At 35.1% G+C, this 23,281-nt stretch overlaps 1 protein-coding gene across 1 annotated transcript; it reads left to right on the top strand.

The window, feature by feature from the left end:
* Positions 1–131: 131 nt before the first annotated feature.
* On the top strand, positions 132–11,414 carry LOC117424321 (nucleic acid dioxygenase ALKBH1-like). The gene is made up of 6 exons (XM_058991766.1): positions 132–273; positions 1,819–1,927; positions 3,928–4,090; positions 4,878–4,968; positions 7,673–7,866; positions 8,283–11,414. Exons 1-6 carry the CDS (start codon positions 133–135, stop codon positions 8,704–8,706), a joined length of 1,122 nt encoding a protein of 373 aa, XP_058847749.1. The 5' UTR covers position 132; the 3' UTR covers positions 8,707–11,414.
* The last annotated feature ends 11,867 nt before the right edge of the window (positions 11,415–23,281 follow it).

Consider the following 23,281-nt stretch of genomic DNA (forward strand, 5'->3'; position numbering starts at 1 on the left):
GAAATTAAACAGAAATCAAATCAATAAAAAAATAGTATTTCATTGAAAAGGGAGTATTTAATTATTTAATTGATTAACGGTTTCGGTGCATTTTGTTCGTATTGGTGTATAGTTGAAAGGTTAGAGGCAGGGATGGCCAAGATGGCTGCCTCCATGTTGCAGCAGGGGGAAGACGCTTTTAGAAAGTTGTTTAAATTCTATAGAAGAAAAAACCCACCTCCTGATTTCAGTGATGTCATAGATTTTTCTAAACCTGGCAATCATTCTAGAAAAGTAAGCAATGTAAACTGTAGATATATTTGTATTTTTTGTTTGTTTATTTGTATTGATGTACGTACAGTACATTATACCGTAAACTAAACTATTTATAGAACACTACATTCTTTTTTTTTCCACAGACCCTATAGCACTAATCTTGTTGGACTACCTTACCTAAAGTGATATTAACCAGAATAGTGCTAATCAGGGTCTGTGATTGTCTATATAATTCCAGTGAGATCCATATATATATATATATATATATATATATATATATATATATATATATATGCAGAGCATATATATATATATATATATATATATATCTATATATATATATATATATATATATATATATATATATATATATATATATATATGTATGTATTTTTTCACACATTTCAATGTTTTCTCCACACTCTGAGCTTCATTAATTTAAGATATATATATATATATATATATATATATATATATATATGGTGGGGGGGCTACCCTGTTAAGTACACAATGCAGTGTACATATCTGGGGAGTAATGTCTTTTGACATAACATGTGATGCCAAGGCATAAGCAAGAGCCGTTTGGAAACTTGTTGCTTGTTTTCTGCTTGACTGGCCTTCCATCAGTTGGTTCAGAGGACTGTATACTGGAAATGACTCTTTAAGTAAAGGCCTAAAATCTCACTTTGTGTGCCTGAAGCTTGAGATGGCAGCAAACTATAGCTTCACAAGGACTTCAATGCAAATGATGGCCTGCTATCAAACTGCAGAGGCTGCATCTCCACCAGACATATTCATGTCCAATCAGATTAGTTAAATTGGACTGTAAGATATCTATAAGGCTTTAAAGATTAATTTTAATAGATATTTCTGTTTTTGTGTGTGTGCCTTGCTCTTTTTTTAAGTGACATTTTGTAGAAATGTATTTTAGGTAATTAGCTGTAATACATGCATATGGAAAGATAGCATCAATGCAATAATGCACAGAATTGACGTAGAAACAGAATTGTCAGCAGCAATCACAAGATCAGTTTTGAAATACTTGTTTCAAACCTTCTTACTGGCAGGCATGTGTTGAAATATATGTATGAATATTCGGGAAACCAGAACTCCTCCTTAATTCAGGCAAAAACAATTAGTTCCAGTGACCTTCAGGAATGAAATCTTGCTGTGCTCTTTTTAGCAAAGATTATTTTACAGTACATTAACAAGCATTACAGCTATAAATTAACTAAATAAGACGAATTAGCGATATGCAATTTTATAATGTAAAATGAATTGTCATCAAGAGCACTAATTAGATTTCAGTTGTAAACTGAACTTACTGTAGAAGTGCTTGACTAAATATTGTTACTAACAAGCACTTTAGAAACATGCAAACCCTTTCACACAATGTACAATCTTGACTTAATTGAGAAGTCTCTATGTTGAAATTTTTATAGGAACAAACCTAAACCTAAAAATCAGTGGGGTACTAACATTCAAACCCTTTTCCAGAGGAATATGGATGGTTAAAAATGGAACTGTACATTTGAAATATATATTTTTTTTAATTATTATTAGGTGTTCAACTGTGATCTAAATGCAGCACTATTAAGTGATGGAGACGCCTGTAGAGCTGGTCTTCATCCTGTCTGCAAATGGAAGGCATTTGGTCTTGATGGCTACCCAGGTACTTCAGTATAGAATGCTACTTTTTTTTTTTATTTGATTTGATTTGATTGAGCTAAGGTGCAGCTGAATAGTAACACAGATCCAGGCAATTAAAACAGGCTTGAATGGTTTCAATTCAGAAACATTTTTGTGTTGTTTCTGTCGGCCTGTTTTAACCAGTTAAATACTAAAATGTAACTGGTACAAACAATTCCGATTTTATTTTCCATTGAGTTTTGCCACATGCACATTTCTGTGCTGCAGAAACTGCAGCTACTACATTTAACCAGCAAGTGGCACTGTGTACCCATTCCTAAAGAAAATAAAGGTGAATAGTGCAACACACCAGGTTATTACAAAAAAAGGATAACTGATTTAATTATTATGTGAAATACAAGTGCTGCCCATTAAGTTAACTGTATTTCTTATACAAATATGATATTACTGTTTTTACATTATTAAGCTTTTAAAATATATATTGACCATTGTAAGTGTAAGACAATGTCATATAACTTGACCAGAGCATATATGCATATATGCCTCGTCTTATTCTGGGTAACTAAATACATTGTAAATTACAATGCTCCCATCTTTAAGACCAGGGACAAGACTGCAAAGTTACAGTATTTTTTTTTGTGTGTGTCTAAAGACAATTTATTTTAAAATTTTCACCTGACATCCTCAAGTGGAGCTCTACTATAGTCAAGTAATTTCTGCATGACTAAAGCTTACAAAAGAAAACTTGCGTTCGTAAGTTTCAACAAGTCAAAACCTATAAATAGTTTCAGTGAAGTGTTCCCTTTAACTGTTTTATCTCAGGTGCTGAAGTGAAATTTAAATGTGTGACACTACAAATGAAGATGAATGGCTGCTTTAAGCTAAAACACCTTATTGAGTATATAAGTTATAGTAAGGACAGCAAATAAAGTATGATGTAACTGCATATCTCTTAGTCAAAGGTGATGGGGTAAAGAACAAGTGTTATACTGACAGCCAATTCCCTAATGGAAAAGCGAGATTCGTTTTTGATTGACCCTGCATTAAGTTTGTGCTGCTGACTGACGACCAAGGTGGTGGAATACAGGATTTTTTTATTTTATTTTTTATCTCAGCATGGCAGATGGTATACGCAGCTAGAACATACTTATTGTAATGCTCTGCACAGAAGACTTGCAGATAGCATGAGATCCAACTGAGAAAAACATTTTCCCTCTCCTCAGGGATGTGAGAGTTTCAGAATGACATCCAAAGTATTGAAAAAGTAGGACTATCACACAGATCCTCGGGTGAAGTTGGAAAAGCTTTTCTTTTAAAGTTGATGTAGTCTATTTTTGTATCATTTTAATGTTTTTATTATAATTTGCAGTATTGACAATTGGGGAATCAGCTTATCTGTAAAGGGATCAAGAGATGTCACGGTTGCCATTAAATTCAATAGCTGCTCAGTGTATTTTTCTATTAGAACATTAGAATAAAGGTAGGGAGCAGGGGTTTTTATTGATTGATGACATTTTTTAATACCTGATTTTTTTTTTTTTTTCACCTGAAATTTTTTTTAACTATGGGATGCCTTTTTCATTTTTTCATAACACAACTGGGTCTGAGGTCCTTGAAAGAAAGTAGCATTTAAATGTATACAAAAGTGCAAATAATTATTTCGTTATGCATCGACTGTGGCTATCCATTCCCCATTGTACTTTGTGTAGTATATATTTTAGTCAATTCTTGCACTGTCTTCGCTCTCGTTTGTGAAGGTTCTCGTTTTGTTTCACAGCCGCTGCTATTAGAGGAAAGCTATAGGAGCTGCAGTACCTGAGACTGGTGCAGCTAGAACTTAACAATTACCAGTCATTATCAGTAGACTTGTTTTTCAAATTATCATTGACAGGCTTTCAGTCGACCTGTACAGTAATTATGACTTCACTTGGCTTTATGGAAGCTATCAAAACCAATCTGTGAGGCCCGTCTGAATTGTCAAATAACATTTAGCCAGATTGGTCTTTTTTTAATCTTAAACAGGTTTTATTTTCATCTCAAACCCGTTCCTTCCTGGTTCACAACGTCACTGGGTGAAACAGTGTCTCAAAGTATATCCTCAGAAACCTAACATCTGCAATTTAGACATGCATATGTCGCCAACGGACACAGACAATTTGTGGGAGAAAAGCAGAGATCAAATAAGGTAAGTTGTAATCTGCATTGCCAATTCCTGTCAACGCTTGACAGCACATGTCTATTTTAACATTACCCCCCTACAATGTTTTGAAGTAGTTCTAGTTCAGTGAATGAGAAAGTTTAAGGTGAGCTTCAGTAGCAAGCTAATTTTCCAAGACTGTTCTTAATATTCCAGTGACTAGTCACTGGTTGGAGCTAACCGTAATAAACTGTCATACGTTCCCGGACAAAGCTTGAAAATATCTATATTCTCTCTGGGGCTTTAGAAATAAAAATCCACTATGTATTTTTAAAAGAGGTGAAAAGCTGTAGTGAAGCTGCATATACCTTATGCATTTTGATCACAGTGGTTGTTCAGCTAGGAAGACTGGTGATGCATATTTTCTGAGGTCTCCCATCTCTTATGTTTAATTTCTCTGTGCTGGAATTCTTTTTGGGCTCTACTTCTGTACTTCCAGGTTCAGAGTCTACTTCTGTTACATAAACTTATTATAAAACATTGTTTCGGCATGAGTTGAAAAATGCAATAGTTCTACAATGTCTCACAAACCTGTATATAGCAGCACTATTTAATTGTTCTATGCAACCTACTAGATCCAGCCAAAAAAATAACAAGTGCTACGTCAGTTATGGACAGCAAGACCTGCTTATATAGAATGTTCAGTCTTTTCACAGCTACTGTATAGAACAACTAGGATGACTCACACAGTGTAAACACCAAGACCCCTGTGACGGTTACTCATTGTTTAATGTCTTTCTTTCTGTACCCTGGTTTATTTATTAAATTACCAAAGGCAAAAGTGTGCTGCAAAAAGAGAACCTAAAAGTCTGCTGGAGAAGCTTCGCTGGGTGACTAATGGGTATCATTATAACTGGGACACCAAGGTAATTCAAGTTGCTTTTCTTTGGTTTGACTATTTGCTGTGTGAGGTTTTTACATGTGAGATAATTATGCATGTGCATTGTATTGAAACAAATGTGCCGTTTCAATCAACATTTTTATTCAGTAACCTTGTTACAGAGATGGAGAAAAATTCCCATTGCATCCTGAGCCATTCAAGAGTTAAACGCATGCTATGCATGGGATTCTTTTTACCTTGGCTGCATTGATAACAAAAAAGCATAAGTTATTGATAACACCCGAATTTGGCAATATACATCCATCCATCTGTATGTCAGACTTACATTTGTTCATACAGTATATCGACTTATCAAATTGAAAAACAATTTTATTGCTATGTCTTAGTCTGTCCTATTATGTACATAATGTTATATATATATATATATATATATATATATATATATATATATATATATATATATATATATATATATATATATATATATATATATACAGTACTGTGCAAAAGTTTTAGGCAGGTGTGAAAAAATGCTGTAAAGTAAGAATGCTTTAAAAAATAGACATGTTAACAGGTTATATTTATCAATTAACTAGGCTCCCTTGAGAAAGATATGTACAACATATCGAAACGTTGGGCAGCTGGCTCTTTGAGCTAATATATATATATATATATATATATATATATATATATATATATATATATATATATATATATATATATATATATATAATTAGATTTTCTTTTCAGTAATAGGCAGGCTTTTTCTCAGTCTAGCAGACTAAAGTTAGTGAATGCTACTATTCTTCCTATCCTAGATTATTGTGACTATATCTACCAGTTTGCTTCCAAGCAGTCTTTACACAAATTGGATGTAATATATAATTCATGCTGCAGATTTGTTCTAGTCCCTCTTTGACACAGAATTGTCATATGATACAGCTAGGCTGTATACAGCTGGAGAACTGTCTTTCACCTCTTGGCTCCCAAAAATGTGGAACTCTTACTTATATTATGAAGGTGGAATTTGACACTCTCTCCTTTTCTGGCTATAATGATCCTATTTGTGAATTGCTTAGAGCCTTTTGCCATTGTTTCTCCTTTAGTCCACATTAACACATAGATGTTCTTATTTATGATGTTCTTTTTTGTAGGCTGCTGACTAAGTTTGAACCACACATGAATTTATTGTGTTGCTTGTATTTGTAATTGTTTCATTGTCTAACTGGTCCCCCTTGAAGTTGCACAAGCGTCCTTCAGACATGATTTCAGAAATCTGTAATACAAAACAATTAGGTTCAGCCAGTAGTCGCTACACATCGAAAAATGTAAACTACACAACAAAAAACATGCAGCCACCACTGTTAATTGATATATCAAACATATTATCAATACTTAATATAAAAAAATATAGAAATGCATTACACTCACTTCTTTAGATGCTACGAGTTGGAGCTGGAGTTCTGCAATCTTTCCAGAACACGTCCTCAGCGGGTTTACACTGAATAAAGTGACTGGAATCCATCCTCTTGTCCTCTCAGTCCGGAATACGAACTCAACATTTGAGAGGATAAGAGGATGGATTCCGGAACATGCTCAGTAGTGTTTACACAAGCAAAAAGTGACCGGAGTCAGTCCTCTTATCCTCTTGATCCGGAATATTTGTGCCAGTGTAAACGCACCTATTGCCATCACTCCTCAGTGGGGGATAAAAAGAGGTCTCTGTAATTGTCCTATGAATGTGCTAATCCAATAACCCTGGAGTGCTCCTTGATTTCATTAAGACATTTCCAAAGACATCTCAAACCTCAATTCCCCAAGTGCTTCAATCTATAGTTGGGCAGCAGTGTGGAGTAGTGGTTAGGGCTCTGGACTCTTGACCAGAGGGTTGTGGGTTCAATCCCCAGTGGGGGACACTGCTGTTGTACCCTTGAGCAAGGTACTTTACCTAGATTGCTCCAGTAAAAACCCAACTGTATAAATGGGTAATTGTATGTAAAATAATGTGATATCTGTATAATGTGAAATAATGTATATGTGATATCTTGTAACAATTGTAAGTCGCCCTGGATAAGGGCGTCTGCTAAGAAATAAATAATAATAATAATAATATAGACCGAGTAACACGAAATACTGAGTGTATTACTGTAAATCATCTACTCCAGTAAACATTGGAATAGAGTTAGAGCCCTTGAAAGGGTAACCCAAGAAAAGATGACAGAAGCAGTAATTACCGCTTCACTGTGAATCTGTGAGATTCAAGTTTGAGTAACACAGAGATTTCTCTCTCTCTCTCCATTGTACCACTGCATGTGAGACACAGTGAAGTGGATTAGACTGCTTGACATTGAAGAAACTTTTAGATAATGACCTGTACATGAGGCTTTTAAAGCTTTCCAGTTATTTTTGGTCAAATTTAGCAATGAAAAAGTTAGAAAGTAAAGGTATCAGCCTTATCAGGATGTTATTTTATACTAAAAAAAAGAACCAAATTAAACAAGGCACAAATTACATTGCCTTGGCCTTGGCCAGAGACTTCGAGAGCAAAAGCCAAGGAAATCTGTCTCCCTTTCTTAACCCTTTCCTTTAAGAAACTGTTAAAATAAAAGCCTTCTTTATATGGCCAATGACAATATGTATGAATATGTATGTGTAAGATTCAAGTGGCTTACTTGGTTTTTATCTGCAGCAAGTAGAAGCTTCTTGTTTCTTAGTGTTTTGCTTTTTAGATGTACTCTGCGGATCACTACACCCCATTCCCCTCAGACCTGAATGCTCTGTCTGAAGGAGTTGCAGCAGCTTGTGGCTTCCAAAACTTCAAAGCAGAGGCTGGGATCCTGAACTACTATCACTTTGATTCTTCTCTTGGAATTCATGTTGATGAATCAGAGCTGGACCACTCTCGGCCACTGTTATCATTCAGGTAAAATATAATCCCAGGATAATTCATTTAGACAGCAGAGACATAATTACTGTTTCAAAAACATGGTGTTCTGTTTACAACAATTATTGAATCCTGCATGTAAATTACCACTTGGCAGTTATGTGAGAGACGAAGCAATATAATGCAGCTAGACAGGAATAATGCTAATGTCAAGTAAAAACAATTGGTGGGAATTATTGTAATTTGCATAATACAAAAAAACCCAAAATGGAACCGGAATAAAGTTTTTTTTTTGTTTGTCTGTTTTTCTTGTCTGAATACTGAAACTCTGCCAGAAGAGAAGCTGTAATGTCTGTATAATATATTAGCGTAACATTTTGCGTGTATCTGTTTTGTGTTGTATAACTTGAGTCTTAAGGCAAAACTAAAAGCTTTTTATTTTTTTATCCTGGTAGTTTTGGCCAATCGGCTGTCTTCCTGCTGGGTGGCTTGAGGAGGGAAGATCCAGCCACTCCTATGTTTATGCACAGTGGAGACATCATGGTTATGTCTGGGTCGAGTCGGCTCCTGTATCATGCAGTTCCTAGAATAGTCTCCAGTCCCGACAAGCAGGCTGTGCCTCAATGCCTGGTTCAAGAACTTGCAGATGATACTCCAGAGGACTCTGTTGTACAAAATGTTTCTGAAGAGGACTGGGCAGTCTGTGCAAAGTATATTCAGACCTCTCGAATCAATATGACTGTGAGACAGGTACTAGGACTGGGAAAGGCTTTCCCAACGGAGCCTGATAATGAAAACACTGTTGACATCCAGCCAGGCGCTTATCACGAAGGAAGCTCAGACAGTGAAGAAAGTAAAGTTAAACGAAAAAAGCAATAACTCTGAACATTGTGGACACTTGAATTAGGATAATAACTTATCCCAGAGGCCCTGCTTTGAAATGTTTACTGTTACATCACATTAAATGATGCCATGAAAATTGTCATCTTGTTACGCATAAGCACAAGATTATTTGTCTCAGAATGTCATTCTGACCTGATGCCAATGATCCCATGTACTTTACAGTCCCTGCATGATACAGCATACTCTCAGATTGTGGGGGGTCAGTGCTATCTGGACCACCTAACTAATGTACATTGGTTTGAGCTCTTCTGCTTTTGATTAAGATCCATAGTAGTGTGTGATTTGAGTGGCCAAATATTAACTATGCATTCCTTTGAACACTCAGTCATAATCATAAGATATTCAGTAGTACAAATAGAAACTTGTTTATAACATTATGCAAATGTTTTGACGAGAATCCAGTTTATTTTTAGTTTTACAGAATATTACATTATTTCAAACCTATTCACATTATCGAACATCTTGCTATAAGCCCTTGGTTTTAAAGGCATCTTGCGAAGCTGGTCTGTTTCTAGACGATTACAGTGGACTGCTAAGATCCTAATAACTCTGCAAAAATATACCTAGCAGCTAGAGCATTCATTTTGTATTGGTCCTACTACCACTACCGGGCAGCAAGCTTCACAATTCACAAGCATAATTCAAAATTATAATTATCGTTCATTTTACAAGTTGTTTGTTCCACATTCAAAACATGTATCTGTCCACAGCATTGATAAAGTATACCTGTCATATTCACATAGGTAAACTAAGTCCTATAAAGTAGCAGGATTATACAAGGTCACAAATACCAAGTTGATTCTGTTTTCAATGTCACGATTCCCATCTTTCAAAAGCTACAGTAAAAATGCCATGGCAAAGGTATCTGGGTAAGGAAATGACTGCTAATGTGAATTATTTTAGTTTCCTTCTAAAGTTTACAATTATTTTTTAACTAATGGTAAACATATTTCTGTTGATGGCCCTATACAGAATTGCTACACGAATATCGAGTTTTAGCAAACTATAGATTCAGCACCTACCAAATCCTCTCAGACTTGCAAGACGATGTAGCAGTAATTTGCATAATGATCAAATGGCTGTTAAGCTAATTTCTGCTTGCTTCTGCAAGTGTTTTTTGTAATACTTGGTATGCATTGGAAATCCCCAGGGCTCTCATTCATTTACTCTGGACCAGATTATTTTTGCTACAATGTCCTTATGTATTTAATATTGCTCCTTATCAAGGACTGACAGTGTGTTTGGAGGTTCCTTTTTATTAAAAATTAAAGGGAGTCTGGTAGATTTACATTGCTCATTATAATTTAAATACCTGTCCGTTCCAGTGGCAGTCTGTTTGCATCTTAAATAGTCACAAAGTGTCCATCCTCATTTTACTGTATATCATACTTATATATTAATGAGACTAAGCTGCAGTTAATCATAGCAGTTGGTGAATATTCCAAAAGTAAGATAAGAGAATAAAAAGTGAAAGGCATTTTGCTTCAGTAAACTGGAACAGAAACTAGTATGGTAATAGAGGTTCGTAGCCAGGCACCTGCGTATTGTTTCACCACAATTTGTGTTTGTTATTTCTTTTTCTCAGCTCCTTTAGCTAATCTTTTTTTTTCATATTTTCTTGAACCCTTTTATACAGTATAAATATTCTGGTAATTTCATGGTTTTAGGATACTTGCAGTGCTTTTGATGCATGGTCTCTTCATTTTATTGTCTCTCTCCTAAACTTTTTCTCATTTCTTTCGTCCAAGAACACATAATACTGGTGTTCCCTCATAGTTAGATTAAATATGTAATCTCCGACAATTAGTTTTTTTGTTTTTTTTGTTAATTAATTTGTTTATTATGTAAATGCTGTAGAAGGCCCCCAATTGCCTGACATCTCACAGCTTAATTAAGTAGAAAATATTCTTCTTAACAGTTTAGGTTAATGCTGGAGGCCTCTGCGGGTATGTTCATTAGATTGAACGTTGAAAACAAATCAAAACACTGTCGACAGAGGTTGTATTTCTTCATGAATCCATCCCATGCCAATGCCAATGCCAATAAAGCAGTGTGTGAATGAAGTCAGGACTGCCTTTTGAAAGCACAACGCAGCAAAATGCTTTTTTATTTATATTATTGATTAATCTAAATGTGTTCATTGTAGTCATTAAGTCATACAGGATTTATTTGTCAGCTGTATCCAAATGTGGTCGATACACAAACCTTTGAATTTTTTTAAAGATTAGACTTTACCTTTAAGAGAGAACCATTGTATCAAACAAAAAACATAAAACAATGCTAGCACAGTGCCCATTCTCAAGAGGAAAATTCCTCTGCTGACAAGTGTGTTGGCTAGTTAGATCCTGTGGTTACAGTTTTTTAAATTGCAAAGTTGCAATGAGATAATAAATTACATGAAATTTACAAATACACCCTATTCACACTAACTAAATAATGCATGATCAGTGCTGTACGCTTCATTCACAAATGTATTAGGTAGTGTATTAGAAATACATTAAAATGTTTGGGTGTTTGGACAACATCTTAAGTACTCTGAATCAGTATGAATGTGCCCTCTTAAGGTGGCTTAACATCAGCACCATAAAAGCAGTGCCTTACAAGCATTTAAATAAAAACTTTAAAATGACAGTACTGTAAATTATCCAGTACAGAAGATGGTTTATAATCACTGATTGCCATTTGAGATTAAAGAACCTTTAACATAAAACAATGTGATAGTTCTCCAAACCTGTCAGCACTGTTAAAAGCCATGTTATCTTGAGAAATGTTAGAAAAGTTGGAGTGCTTAAGTTCCAGTGGGGTTAGTGGCTTGGCTGTGTGTTTTTTGCTGTGCATTGTTACAGTATGTGCAAGTTATTTATAATGCCACAAAAGTAATGGATAGTTTTTTGTCTTTCAGTTGATTTATTTAATGCTCTTACAATAATAATGTCCAACACTGTGGTAAGGACATTTGTTTTTATAACATGCCCATTCTTTTCTACAGACTAATTTCCACAGTTTGGCTCAGTTTCTACCTTGCATTTCTGATGTTTGCATTTTGATTGATCTCCAGGCATCTGCCAGCAGTCGAACAGCAGAAGCAGATGCCTAATAGAAAAATGACCTGTCCATATGGCGAAAAACCTATTACCGCCACAGCCAGCGGAATTGCTGGACTTCTGCAGAGAAAATTGCATGGGAAACATCATAAGTGGAAATGTTTCAAATAGGAGGGGAAAAAAACCCTTCACAAGTGCTTTTCAATTTATCACAGATGTGTTTTTGTCAGCTTCCCAGCTTGATATCTAACTAACAACACTTGTTTTCTTTCTCTCTCTTCAGTGAAGATCAAATGGCAAAAGAACACAACGCTGCATTCTCCTCTTATAATTGTATGCCTTTTGTTGTACTGCTGTGCAGTACTGCTGCAAAAGACTGAGTGCTTATAATTGCGTTGATTTTATTATTTTTTTTTAAAAGGTATTAGGAGCATTACTGTAAAGTTTTTATGTGCAGCTTCCCACTAGTATAAGAACTAAAATAGTGTTGTGCTAACAGGTTCATCCTTGATAGCCATTTCTATTACTTCATTCACAATCATTTCATTTTTTGACTTTCTGTTGTGTCTGTATATTTAGTCATTGGTGGAATTGCTAAATACATTTCTTTGTTCAACATGTCCTTTAGCTGTAGATATGCATGAGAAGAAATAGTAATGCGATTAATATTTCTTCACAGGGTTTTGTATTCAAATGCCTCCACATTGCACAGGGACTGGCATACAGTGGCCATTCCCCCATTATACATCCAGCCTAAAAAAATTAATATTTCAGAGGAGGTACTGTGGTCTTCCCTGAAATGGTGCCAGGAGCAAATTAATTTTAAAGAGGCACATTGTAAATGTCATTTCTAGCTACTTTATATTCAATATAAACAAAGACTAATCATAAAATAATTTATAAAACATTATTGCCTAATAGGTACAGGGTGTATAAAACATAGTTTTAGGTGGCTGCAAACTTAAATTTTATTTTTGTTAATGCTTAACAATATTTAGCTACCCTCTGCATCTATGACTGCAGCCAATATTGGTCCAAGGATAGAGATGGCTTGCAATTGTGGTTTTGTCAATAAAATAACCAGGAGTGACCAGTGACCAAACTGGTTCACAAGTTTAAATATTAGTTTGCAAATCAGCTGATGAAGTTTACAAGTGCTGTTTGATTTCCTTTGTTTCCCATGAAAACACATCCCGAAATGGTGCCAAGTTGTGCTAATGTGTGATTCAATCAGACAAAATTCCAGACGTGGCATTTCACCCCCGAACACACTAATGCATTAGCAAAAGTGTGTGTGTGTGGGACCAGTAAACCATGGTACTATTGTTTACCATCATTGTTTTATGGGTACTCGTGACCCAATCAGGGTTGAAATAAGTAAACATGTTAAACAGTATCAAAAACTTTTAAGCCCTTGAATTTCAATCACATTCTGAAGACCAGCTTTCTGGTAACAGTACATGACATTTCTAGTCTAAATGTTTGTCATTTGTCATTTATTATAGTTTTGAATAAAAGAAAAAACTCACAAGCTGTACTTTAGTTTCAAAGATGATAGTGTGCCAGCAAACTAAAGCACTGAGGCAGCCAGGTGGACGGTTTTAGGGGGTGGTCTGATTTAGGGAGAAACCGTTACTGGCAAACGATTCATTTCAAGGGGACAATAAATCATCTTAATATAAGTAATAAACAGCAACTGTGTCTCCTGAAACCTGCGAACCTAGACCTGCTGTTCATTTGAAACCAATGCAGTCTATCTCCCTTCCCAGAAACCCTGTTTATATTTAAGCGTGTGAATTCTATTTGCTTTACCTGCTGGGGTAGATCTAAATGAAACTCTGTGAGCTGAAAAAAGCATTTACTGGTATACTTTCTTCCTGTTTGTGGAGTATAGGAAGGTGCTTGACTCTATTTTGGGGGGATGTACAAAGCTGTTTAGTAGTTTTCTGTAAATTATAGTGATTGTATCTAACAAAATAATCCCATAAATGTGACCTGTTGTGCGCTTCCAGTTTTGAAAGTAACACATTTTAGATTATATTTTATTACATGACTCCATGCCTTACTCTCAGAAATCTGTTACACTTGCGCTTCCTAGGTCATTTCACATCAGTCGTGATTTCTGAGTCAAAGCATGTTACTGGCTGAAAGCATGTCAGTCAGTAGGAGAGGCAGCTGGTTGGTTAATGACAGGTAAGAAGCTATTGATGGGATCGGGACAATTTTACCCTCCTGGTGAAATGTTCAAGGAAGTGAAACAGTGTCTGAAAGAATAGCTTGCAAACAGAGATGTATTTAACCTAGTGTAGTGCCAGATATCATGTTTTAAAATAATATTATTACATTAAAATATGAGCATGTGTTTCTTTAAAAACTTCACATTTGAGACCTATATAACGAAGGGATGTGCACAGCAGGTAAGATTTGTGTAATTATTTTGTTAGCTGTAATCACTTTATGAACCCACACAGAACCTCTACATTGCATTTCGGAAGCACATTCTATTTTGTATTGTTTTTTTCTCCTTCAGTTGTGCCTCAGGCATTTAAACAATAGCTGTATGTCAGCAGGTAGTGAATAAGAGCTTTTGAAATCGATTGATTTGAATGATATGGTAGAAGACAACAGTATTGGGATTTGAAGTCAAAGACAGCATTATTGAACTACAAAGACAGGTTCTTTTTTGATCAAGCCCTAACTGTTGCACTGATGTGGCGTTCCTTCTTTTTCCAAATCAATAGAAATGTTACAAGGAGTTTCTTTTCTTGGAAAGTTGCCATATTGATTTGAAAGTCGCTCGTGAAATGTTTTGGCACTTTCAGTGCTACTCAAACTTACTGTACAACTGCAATTTACAATTGATGTTATTAATTCTGCTATGGCTCTAATAACAGCCCCCCGCCATCCCATATTGGAGTCCTGTTATTGCTATTTGTGTGTTCTTATGTAAAATTGTAAAATAAATCAATCAAAAACACTTGATCATTTCTTCTATCACTGCTCTTGTTTTTTTCTTGCCAAGTATAATAACTGGTTTCTTTCATCACCATCTTTACTACACCTATATAACCACTGTGTATGTATAAACCAGTGATCTTTATGCAGCGACGTATAGCATTGGGAACAGGAATAAACTATATAAACCATGTGACATGAAGTAGAAAAATAAATGGACATGTGATAGTTCCTTCAGTAAGATTATTTAGTTACAAACTGCTATTTTCATACTTCAGTACACGTAATATTGAGCTGAAAACTTTCGCTGACATTTCTTAAGTAGTTCTGTTGGAAATGGTGATTTTAAACACCAATGTTTCTCTGAAGACAATTTAAAAGTGTTGTTTTTATTAGGAGCACTGTCAACCTAGCCAAATTGAAATGGAGACCAAAATCAATACATACAGACAGCCTTTCGGGATCCAGAACAAAAGTTAAAACAATTTGTCTTTTTTGTAATTTTCTGTTGTTTTTTACCTTCACTTGAAATACAATGGGGTCACAGAAAAATATTACCAGCATGCTGTTTATCTTTTTTAAGTTAGTAGATTGGATTTTATTATTTTAATTAAGTTGTGTACCTGATAAAGATCTGTTGCTGATTGCAGTCATTTAACTATGTGGCACTCACAGCAGGCTAAAACACCTTAATACGTAAGTCAGTCTTTTTCATACAAAGGCTGGAACAGGGATGGGCAACTCTGGTTCATTTGTGTCAACTATCTTTTTAATTGTTTAATTGAACCAATTAAAGTTTGATCTAAATCCCAAACCTGGTGTAGGGTGGGCCGCCAGGACCAGAGTTGGCAATGCCTGAGTTATAGCGGCAGACCAGACTAGCCTCTAACTTGAGTGTGTATTAAAAGTAGCGGCTTCATTACAACATAAATTAAAAAAAATTAGTTCATCATCCCCCACACTAGCACCGGAAAATCCAGGCATTACACCGGTAAAAATATCTGAGTACTGATTCTTCCAAAACCTGCCTGACATTCAATCAAATTATATTGTGCACCAGCTGTAAATACATTTTGGAACTAACAACGTGCAATTCTCTTTAGAGATAACAGGCCACATTTTCTTCCAACAGCAATCTTACTACTGCCACGTTATGTTACCATGCTCCAGCATTAAACCTTGTATCACTTGAAAGGGTTTTGTTTTCACTGGCACTGCTGATTTTGTAGGATAAAACAGTTAAAGGAACAGTCCCCTTAGGACATGGCGCTCTAGTCTTTTTGCTTCACTGACAGAATGCTCTTGTATAATACTACAGCTGTTCTTTTCTCTCTTTATGCAACATGTAACATGTTTTATAATCGGAGCCTCCCTTCAGAATGAATGCAAATCTGGGTTAAGAATCTTTCTGATCATTTTTAAAATGCTCTAAAGAAAATCTGAAGATTCAGTAGCAGGTCAGATAAGTGCTCGACAATCCCCCAGACCCCTTTCATGGTCCTTGTGTAGGTAGATGTTTTCTTGTGAAAGCGATTAGATAACATAAGAAAAGCCTTTTGGACCTGCTATGATACATCCTTTACTACAAATACTGATTTTGTCTGACAGGCACAAATCTGTCTTGTGTTTAAAAGCCATAATCTTGGTTCTCATTGCTTTTATACTGTAATATGAAAGTTCATATAGAATTTTATTTGGATTACACCTAAAGTGCTATTCAAATAGGGTAAAAAGGTTATTAATAGAATCAACAGATGTCATCATTAACACTTTGTTTTAAGTAGTGTTAGTTACAGTTATGGCCAAATGTTTGCATCACATATAATTTTAGGATTGAGACATCATTTTAAATATATATATATATATATATATATATATATATATATATATATATATATATATATATATATATATGAACATTATTTAGATATTTTATTTAACATCATGTGTTCAAAGAAACTACAAAATGAAATCGCAAAAGTCTACAGGAAGCCATAACAGTAATACAGTATTTCACGTTAGATTTCGAAATGTCACATTTCAGTTTTTCGTTACGTATATGAAAAACTACAAAGCGGTATGTAGTTCAATATGTTAACATAACATTATTCAGCAGGTTTCATTCGAATTAATGCAGTAAAATGTGTTAATTCTATAGGGTCATCTAAAATTTACGGCCATAACTGTACATAATTGTACAAAATACACCACCTTTCAACAATTAAAAACAATTATGGAAACATCCTCGTTATAATGACTGTGAATTGTTAATTCATAACTGGCTCAAGAATCATGCAGAATTATAATATTTGTCATATTGAGATTAGCTCTGATTAAGTCTCAGATTCAAATATGCAAAACCCTGTACTGTGTAAGTATGAGGAGTACACTGTATATTGAGCTGCCTTGTCATACTAAGCATGTCAATTCCAGCTGTAGTCAGTCAGCCAAAATACATGTAACACAGCAATCATAAAACAATATATCATTTATTCAATTAAAAATAAGAATCTTTTAAAATCTTGGAAAGGAAACAATATTCCACCCTTAAGGTGGAAAGCAATTGCGAGACTGTGAGACATTGTGCTAATCTTTAGTATGCGGTGAGACCTCTCACGCACATCCCTGTAGAGTATATTAATCACAGAAAGGCAATGCAATCAGTGTCTATGGGCTACAGGCAGCCATGGGCAAAAAAATTCAACTGAGTCATGGCTAGATGATGGACATGCTCTGAGGGTAAATGATGAAGGGTATCCCAGATGTGTGTGTAAATGAATGATGAGGATAAATGCAGCAATGTATTAAAGGAGATAGGGTTAAGACACTAGGGTGACTTACAGTATAAGAACAGCAGAAGCTAAACTGAACAAGGGCAAAGTTTACAGTGAAATACTTAATATACAATAGCCAGTCTTTAGGTAGACTTTCAGCACATCCCAAATCCAATGGCATTGGAAACTTTACAGTTTCATGTGCATGTGTTTCTATTTGTGTGTTTGGCAGGGATGGGGTTAAATGCTTTGTACTTCCCTTCCAATTTGGCTGGCCAATCATACATGTGAATATTTGTTTCTAGTGCAGTTTGTTGTGTCTAGTCTAAACATTGATTACCCGCAAGTTAGTTTATAATGCGTTGTATACTTTGTACAGTAGATGGCGCTGCTGGATAGGATTACTTGCTGTGTGTGTACATGAGGTGAGGAGACTAAGATGGCGCAGAAGTAAAAGTTTGTTAATTGTACTGCTGCTTGATTCTGTGTTTTCATGTCCTGTTCTCTGGTTAAATATCACGTTTCCTGCCTTTCCTTTACTATCCAAAAGCAGTTATTATAATATTATAAAGATGTTGACACAGACATGGCCAGAGGTTTTTCAGTTGTATTGTTTGTAGGATTATTGTTATTGCTGAGCATATCATTTTTAATCATTCATTTCGGCAGAGTGCTGGTTAACCTATTCAAACAACAGGAATTACAGTAGCTATAAAACAAACAACCAACTGCTCACATCTTCCTGGTAGCTGTCCTGAAATTAGCAGTAAGAATGAGATGCTGCGAGTTAACAAACAGGATTGACTTCTTCCATATAATCAATCAGTAAGCAGCAGTGGTGAAGAGACCAAAAAAATCTTTTGCTTTGCATGGGCAGTAAAAGTCCTTGCTTTTGAAACTATAAAGCCTGCTGCTTGCTGCCGGATCCTTTTGTATTGCTTCAATGCTTATTTAATTAAAGCTTTTGATTCTGGCCATGGAGCACTGGAGAGTGCTAAGGAATGGAACATTGCTTTAAGCCAGTTGTTTAAAGACATTTTTAGACATTGTTTAATGCTTTCAGCCATAAAATGAGCACTTTCAATCACTGGTTCTGTAGAAACGCTGGCCTGACTCTAATCAGGTTGAGCTGAGGGAATTACACTAAAAGGTGATGCACACTTTCAGGGTGATCTTAACTCACTGTAAAAATATTCAGAATGTTGTATCTTACATTTTTCTTTTATAAAGTATAACAATTGATACAAATATTAAGTACCGGTAGTATGGGTTGTATTCGCAAAACATTTAGCCATGAGTTTTTCAAGTAGCTTTTTCTTACTAATAAAATACAGTTGGATATTCAAGAAACTGTTCCAGATCATTGTTGCTTTTTTTTAAAAACAGACTAGAATATCAAACTTAATTCTATTAATAGAAACAGAAAGGTTGCACGTGCTGATTGGTTAAAAAATCAATCCTAATCCCTGGTGAGCTGCCTGAGACTGAGACAGAACTACAGAACGGGTTTTCAAGGCTCATTAAAAAGAAAAAATTCCCTCTGTCAGGTATTGTTGCATAAAAAGTGGCTTTTTTCATTTTCTAAGCCATTACTCATTTTAGGTGCAGTGCCTTTCATAAAACAATCTATACCCTCCATTTGATTTCTTTCTTTCTTTCTTTCTTTCTTTCTTTCTTTCTTTCTTTCAAGGAATAAGAGAGCTACTAATTATGCAACATACAAAATGTTTTCCTACCCCCGTCTCCACAGACAGAAAAAAAAATTGCCTGAGAGGCAAATCTGGCAAGATTAGATTTCATTAGATCAAAGAAATAGGTGGGCTATGTAAGTGTACATGCCAGTGTTCCTTAAGCTATGTTATGCATTTCCTAGAGCATGTTTTAGTGCTCTTTCAAATAATGAGACAAATGCACCCACACAGGTACACTGAAATGTTGGTCAATAGTTCCCAAAAGAGTTTGGCAAGTGTTGAAGGTGATTTTTTTTTTTTTTTTTTTTAATGAAATAGATTTTCAGTTGTCTGAATAAGGGGTGAATGTTTATTGAAAAGTAATAACATCCTGTAATGCAAACCCTAAACTAAACTGTGACCATAATCTTTATAAAAACCTGAAAACTGCCTAAATGCAGTTTCTTCCAGTACAATTTACAATTTCCCAAGCAATTCATATGTTTTGCATATCAAAGAAATTATATTTAGCTTCAGGTTGCTTTCTTCACAATCTGACACTTTTGCAGTCAAACATAGGCAGAAATAAATTGTTTTCACAGTACATGGATCCTGCTATTGTCATTTTTCACACCTTCCTCTGAAAAATACCTGATGTGTACATCCAGTATGCAGAGTTCTGTTACTCTACAGTTTAGAAACCTGACAGTAATAATTGAAAATAGTCCAGTTTACATGTGTGATTATTTCACGTGAATCGACAATAGACGTGAAACATGTATGGACGCATGGACTGAAGGTCAAAAACCACTGCATCTTTAACATTTATTCTGCTTTATCAGCATTACAATCATGTAAATAGCATCATTTGAATATTTAGTCCCAGCCTAGCTTGCCACCAGCGAATAGTGTAATTATAGCAGGTATAAATTAAAAAGAAAACTGGCATCACTGTAATATACACTTAGTACGGTCTAAAGCTCTTGCTTTAATTATAGTTAAATAGCACACCTCATTAAGCATGTAATATTTTGCCAAATCTAGAAACTGCTTGGATAATAATACTTCTTGTCAACTGTCACGTAAATGCAATGCAAGGAAAGGTTCTGCAGTCTCAGATAAAGTGATAAGCTGTCAGGATGATATATGTAGTCATATAATTTGTATTACATGCACTTGGTGTTCTGTGTTGCCCTGTTGCTTTTGCTTCTTTCTTTCCTTCTCTCCTATTCCTGTCATTGGAAGTCAAAGGCAGGTACACAATTATAAAAGCACCAGTGCAGATCCTGTTGCTGCTATTACAGGTTTGCCTTGAATTTGAAAAACTCTACTGCAATCAAGCTTCCAATGCAATCAAGCTTCCACATTAATATTCACAATGCCATTATGATCCTCTCTCATTTACACGCAGCCATCAATTTACAGACAACAGCAAACAAAATCCCAAACACAGTACTGTGTTGTGCTTTCATTTTCATGTTCATCTTAAGGAGTATAATGTTACTATGTTTTTTGCAGATTGTCTGTGTTCTTAACTTGCATCTCTCAGATGCCCAAGTTTTGATAGTGTTTTGTTCCATTGTGACTCTACAGCTCTTTCTTAATTGGTACTAGCACTAGCATCACTAGTACCACTGGATACAGTTACTCTTTGTAATCCTAAAGGTCTGAGTTTACATTGTAAACTCAGACCCTAACCCAAATGGTTTTTCCAGCTGTGTGTTTTGCAATCTGGAGATATGCAGAACGAAGACAAAATGACCACCAAAAACTAGAATCTATTTCTTTATGGGGATATTTTATACAATTTGCAATAAATGCATACACCATTTAAATAAACACAAGAACCAAAGAACCATACAAGAGCAGCTGACCACACTGCTTTCCAGCTGTAGAGCTGACCGATACAGTACCAGTGAGTTCAGTGTGGTCCAGTGGTTAGAGTGCAGTGCTTATAACCATCAGGTCACTGGTTCAAATCCCACCTCTGCCACTGACTGACTCACTGTGTGTGACCCTGAGCAAGTCGCCTAATCTCCTTGTACTACCTGTGGATGAGATGTTAAATCAATGTTCCATTGTAGGTGACTCTGCATATAATGCACAGTTCATAGCCTACCTCTGTAAAGCGAGTTGTGATGGCGGTCCCCTATGAAAGGCGCTATATAATATTATTATTGCGCTTACCGATTTGTGAAGAACATTTCCCATAGCAATTAATTATCTAGTAAAGTAGATTGTACTTATAGCATTCAGATGCAAAACTTCCTTCAAGATCAGCAAAGCACTCCAGGTATCAGTATCATTTGCCTTTTGCCTTTTATGACCAATGCTAGCCTTACAATTTACCATATACTTACAGTTACTGTATTAACTTCACTGGTATGCTTCTGTTAAAAAAAAAAAGTCCATTACATTAGTGCACATGTTTACTTTACATGAAACAGAATAAAAGTGTCCATTGGTCATTATCAGTTTTCAAAGTGTAGATGTACATTTGAATTCTGGTGCATGGTATCAAATTATACTTGAAAACAGTTGACTGAGTTCTCAGAGACAGATTTGCACTCACCTTTCTTTCAGTATTATCTACAATATGATTGACTTGATGAGCATCTAATTCTGAATTTGTGTGACAATTCATATTTCTGAAAAGGCATTTGTTATCAAGACACAGGAAGAAAAATTGCCTGTGTTGATTTGACTTTCATAGCTCTCGTTTTTGGAGATAATGAGAGCAAATTAGCTCTGCAAATTAGAACAGAATTGCATTCGCTGCGTCATTTTCATAACCACTGCCATTACCAATAAATGCTAGAGTCTAATTAAAATGCAGAATGTTTGTGTGGCTGTTTAAAATGGTGGTCTTTGGGTTCTCATTCTCTTAGTAAAAAGCTCCCTCTAGTGCTTTTTAAAATAAACTGCATCTCTGATACATTTTTTTTTTAATTATTATTATTATTCCCCATTTGTTGCCTTACACATTCTTAAAGATTTCTAAACCATTTGTTTTAAATAATTCTCCTAATACTAGGACACTCATTGGCTCAGTACAAAAGTATTCTTGTAATTTCTTTGAGTGAACCTAAGAACTCATATCAGACCTAGAATTAATTATGGCACCTTTATCCTTATAGCAAATTTTAAGAAGTACCAAATATCAAAACAAACTATAACAGGAATAACCAATTATACACTGTTATCATTAAGTAATTATAACTTATATACAATTATATGCATTGCAATTTTTTGTTTTTGTGAGTCATTTTTTAAACACTGTATAAGGATAACGATGCCACAATTAAAATGTAATCCTATGATGGGTATTATTTAATTACAGGACTTTAAACAATACTTTGCTTGACGTGTTACAGTGTACAGTACTATTTTAATTTGTATCCTCTGCAACACTTACATACATTTTAAAATGTTGTCTTATAGTCAAGGCATCATCCCAGCTCCAAAAACCTACTTAGTATGTGTGTATGTTTGTTTGTGTGCATGTGTGTGTGGATGGATGTGTGTATTTGCACACATGTGTCTTTATAAATATATATATATATATATATATATATATATATATATATATATATATATATATATATATATAAAATATTTTCAGTATAATAAGAGAATAGTTTGTCTCAAAGGTTAGATTTTTGTTTTTGAAATGTTCAAGTTTTAAATGGACTAGTATTGTGCTATAAGCAAACCTTTTCTTTCAATAGAAGGTTAAGATCTGTCAGGAATACACAAACTCAAGAACTGTTCCCATTTCTTTGTTTAAACGAGAGACTGAGGAAGTGAGACAAACTATTGATTTCCTGTAGCCATTGGGATTAAACAAAAAGCTTCCCTTGTGATGCTCACAGAACCGCTGTCTCAGGGAACAAAAGATGCACGTATTTGCATCAGCACCTCCCATTGTTCAGTCTTCTCCTGTCTACGTGTAGATAATCTATAGCCTTCCTGAACTCAAATGAAAATCTATCGGCTCCACATTATTCCTTTTTGTTTCTTTCTCTTTGTTTCTTTTTTTCTTACCCTTGATCCACATTTTATTAAAGTCATGGCCACTCAGCCAGCATCTCTTTTTTGTTGCAGGACC

The sequence above is a fragment of the Acipenser ruthenus genome, chromosome 18, assembly GCF_902713425.1.
Source record: "Acipenser ruthenus chromosome 18, fAciRut3.2 maternal haplotype, whole genome shotgun sequence".
Lineage (NCBI taxonomy): Eukaryota > Metazoa > Chordata > Actinopteri > Acipenseriformes > Acipenseridae > Acipenser > Acipenser ruthenus.

Coding starts and splice junctions, on each gene's coding strand:
- LOC117424321 (XM_058991766.1), top strand. CDS start 133: ATGGCCAAGATGGCTGCCTCCATGTTGCAGCAGGGGGAAGACGCTTTT. Junction 4,969..7,672: donor ATTATAACTGGGACACCAAG/GTAATTCAAGTT, acceptor TTTGCTTTTTAG/ATGTACTCTGCGGATCACTA. Junction 7,867..8,282: donor CGGCCACTGTTATCATTCAG/GTAAAATATAAT, acceptor TTATCCTGGTAG/TTTTGGCCAATCGGCTGTCT.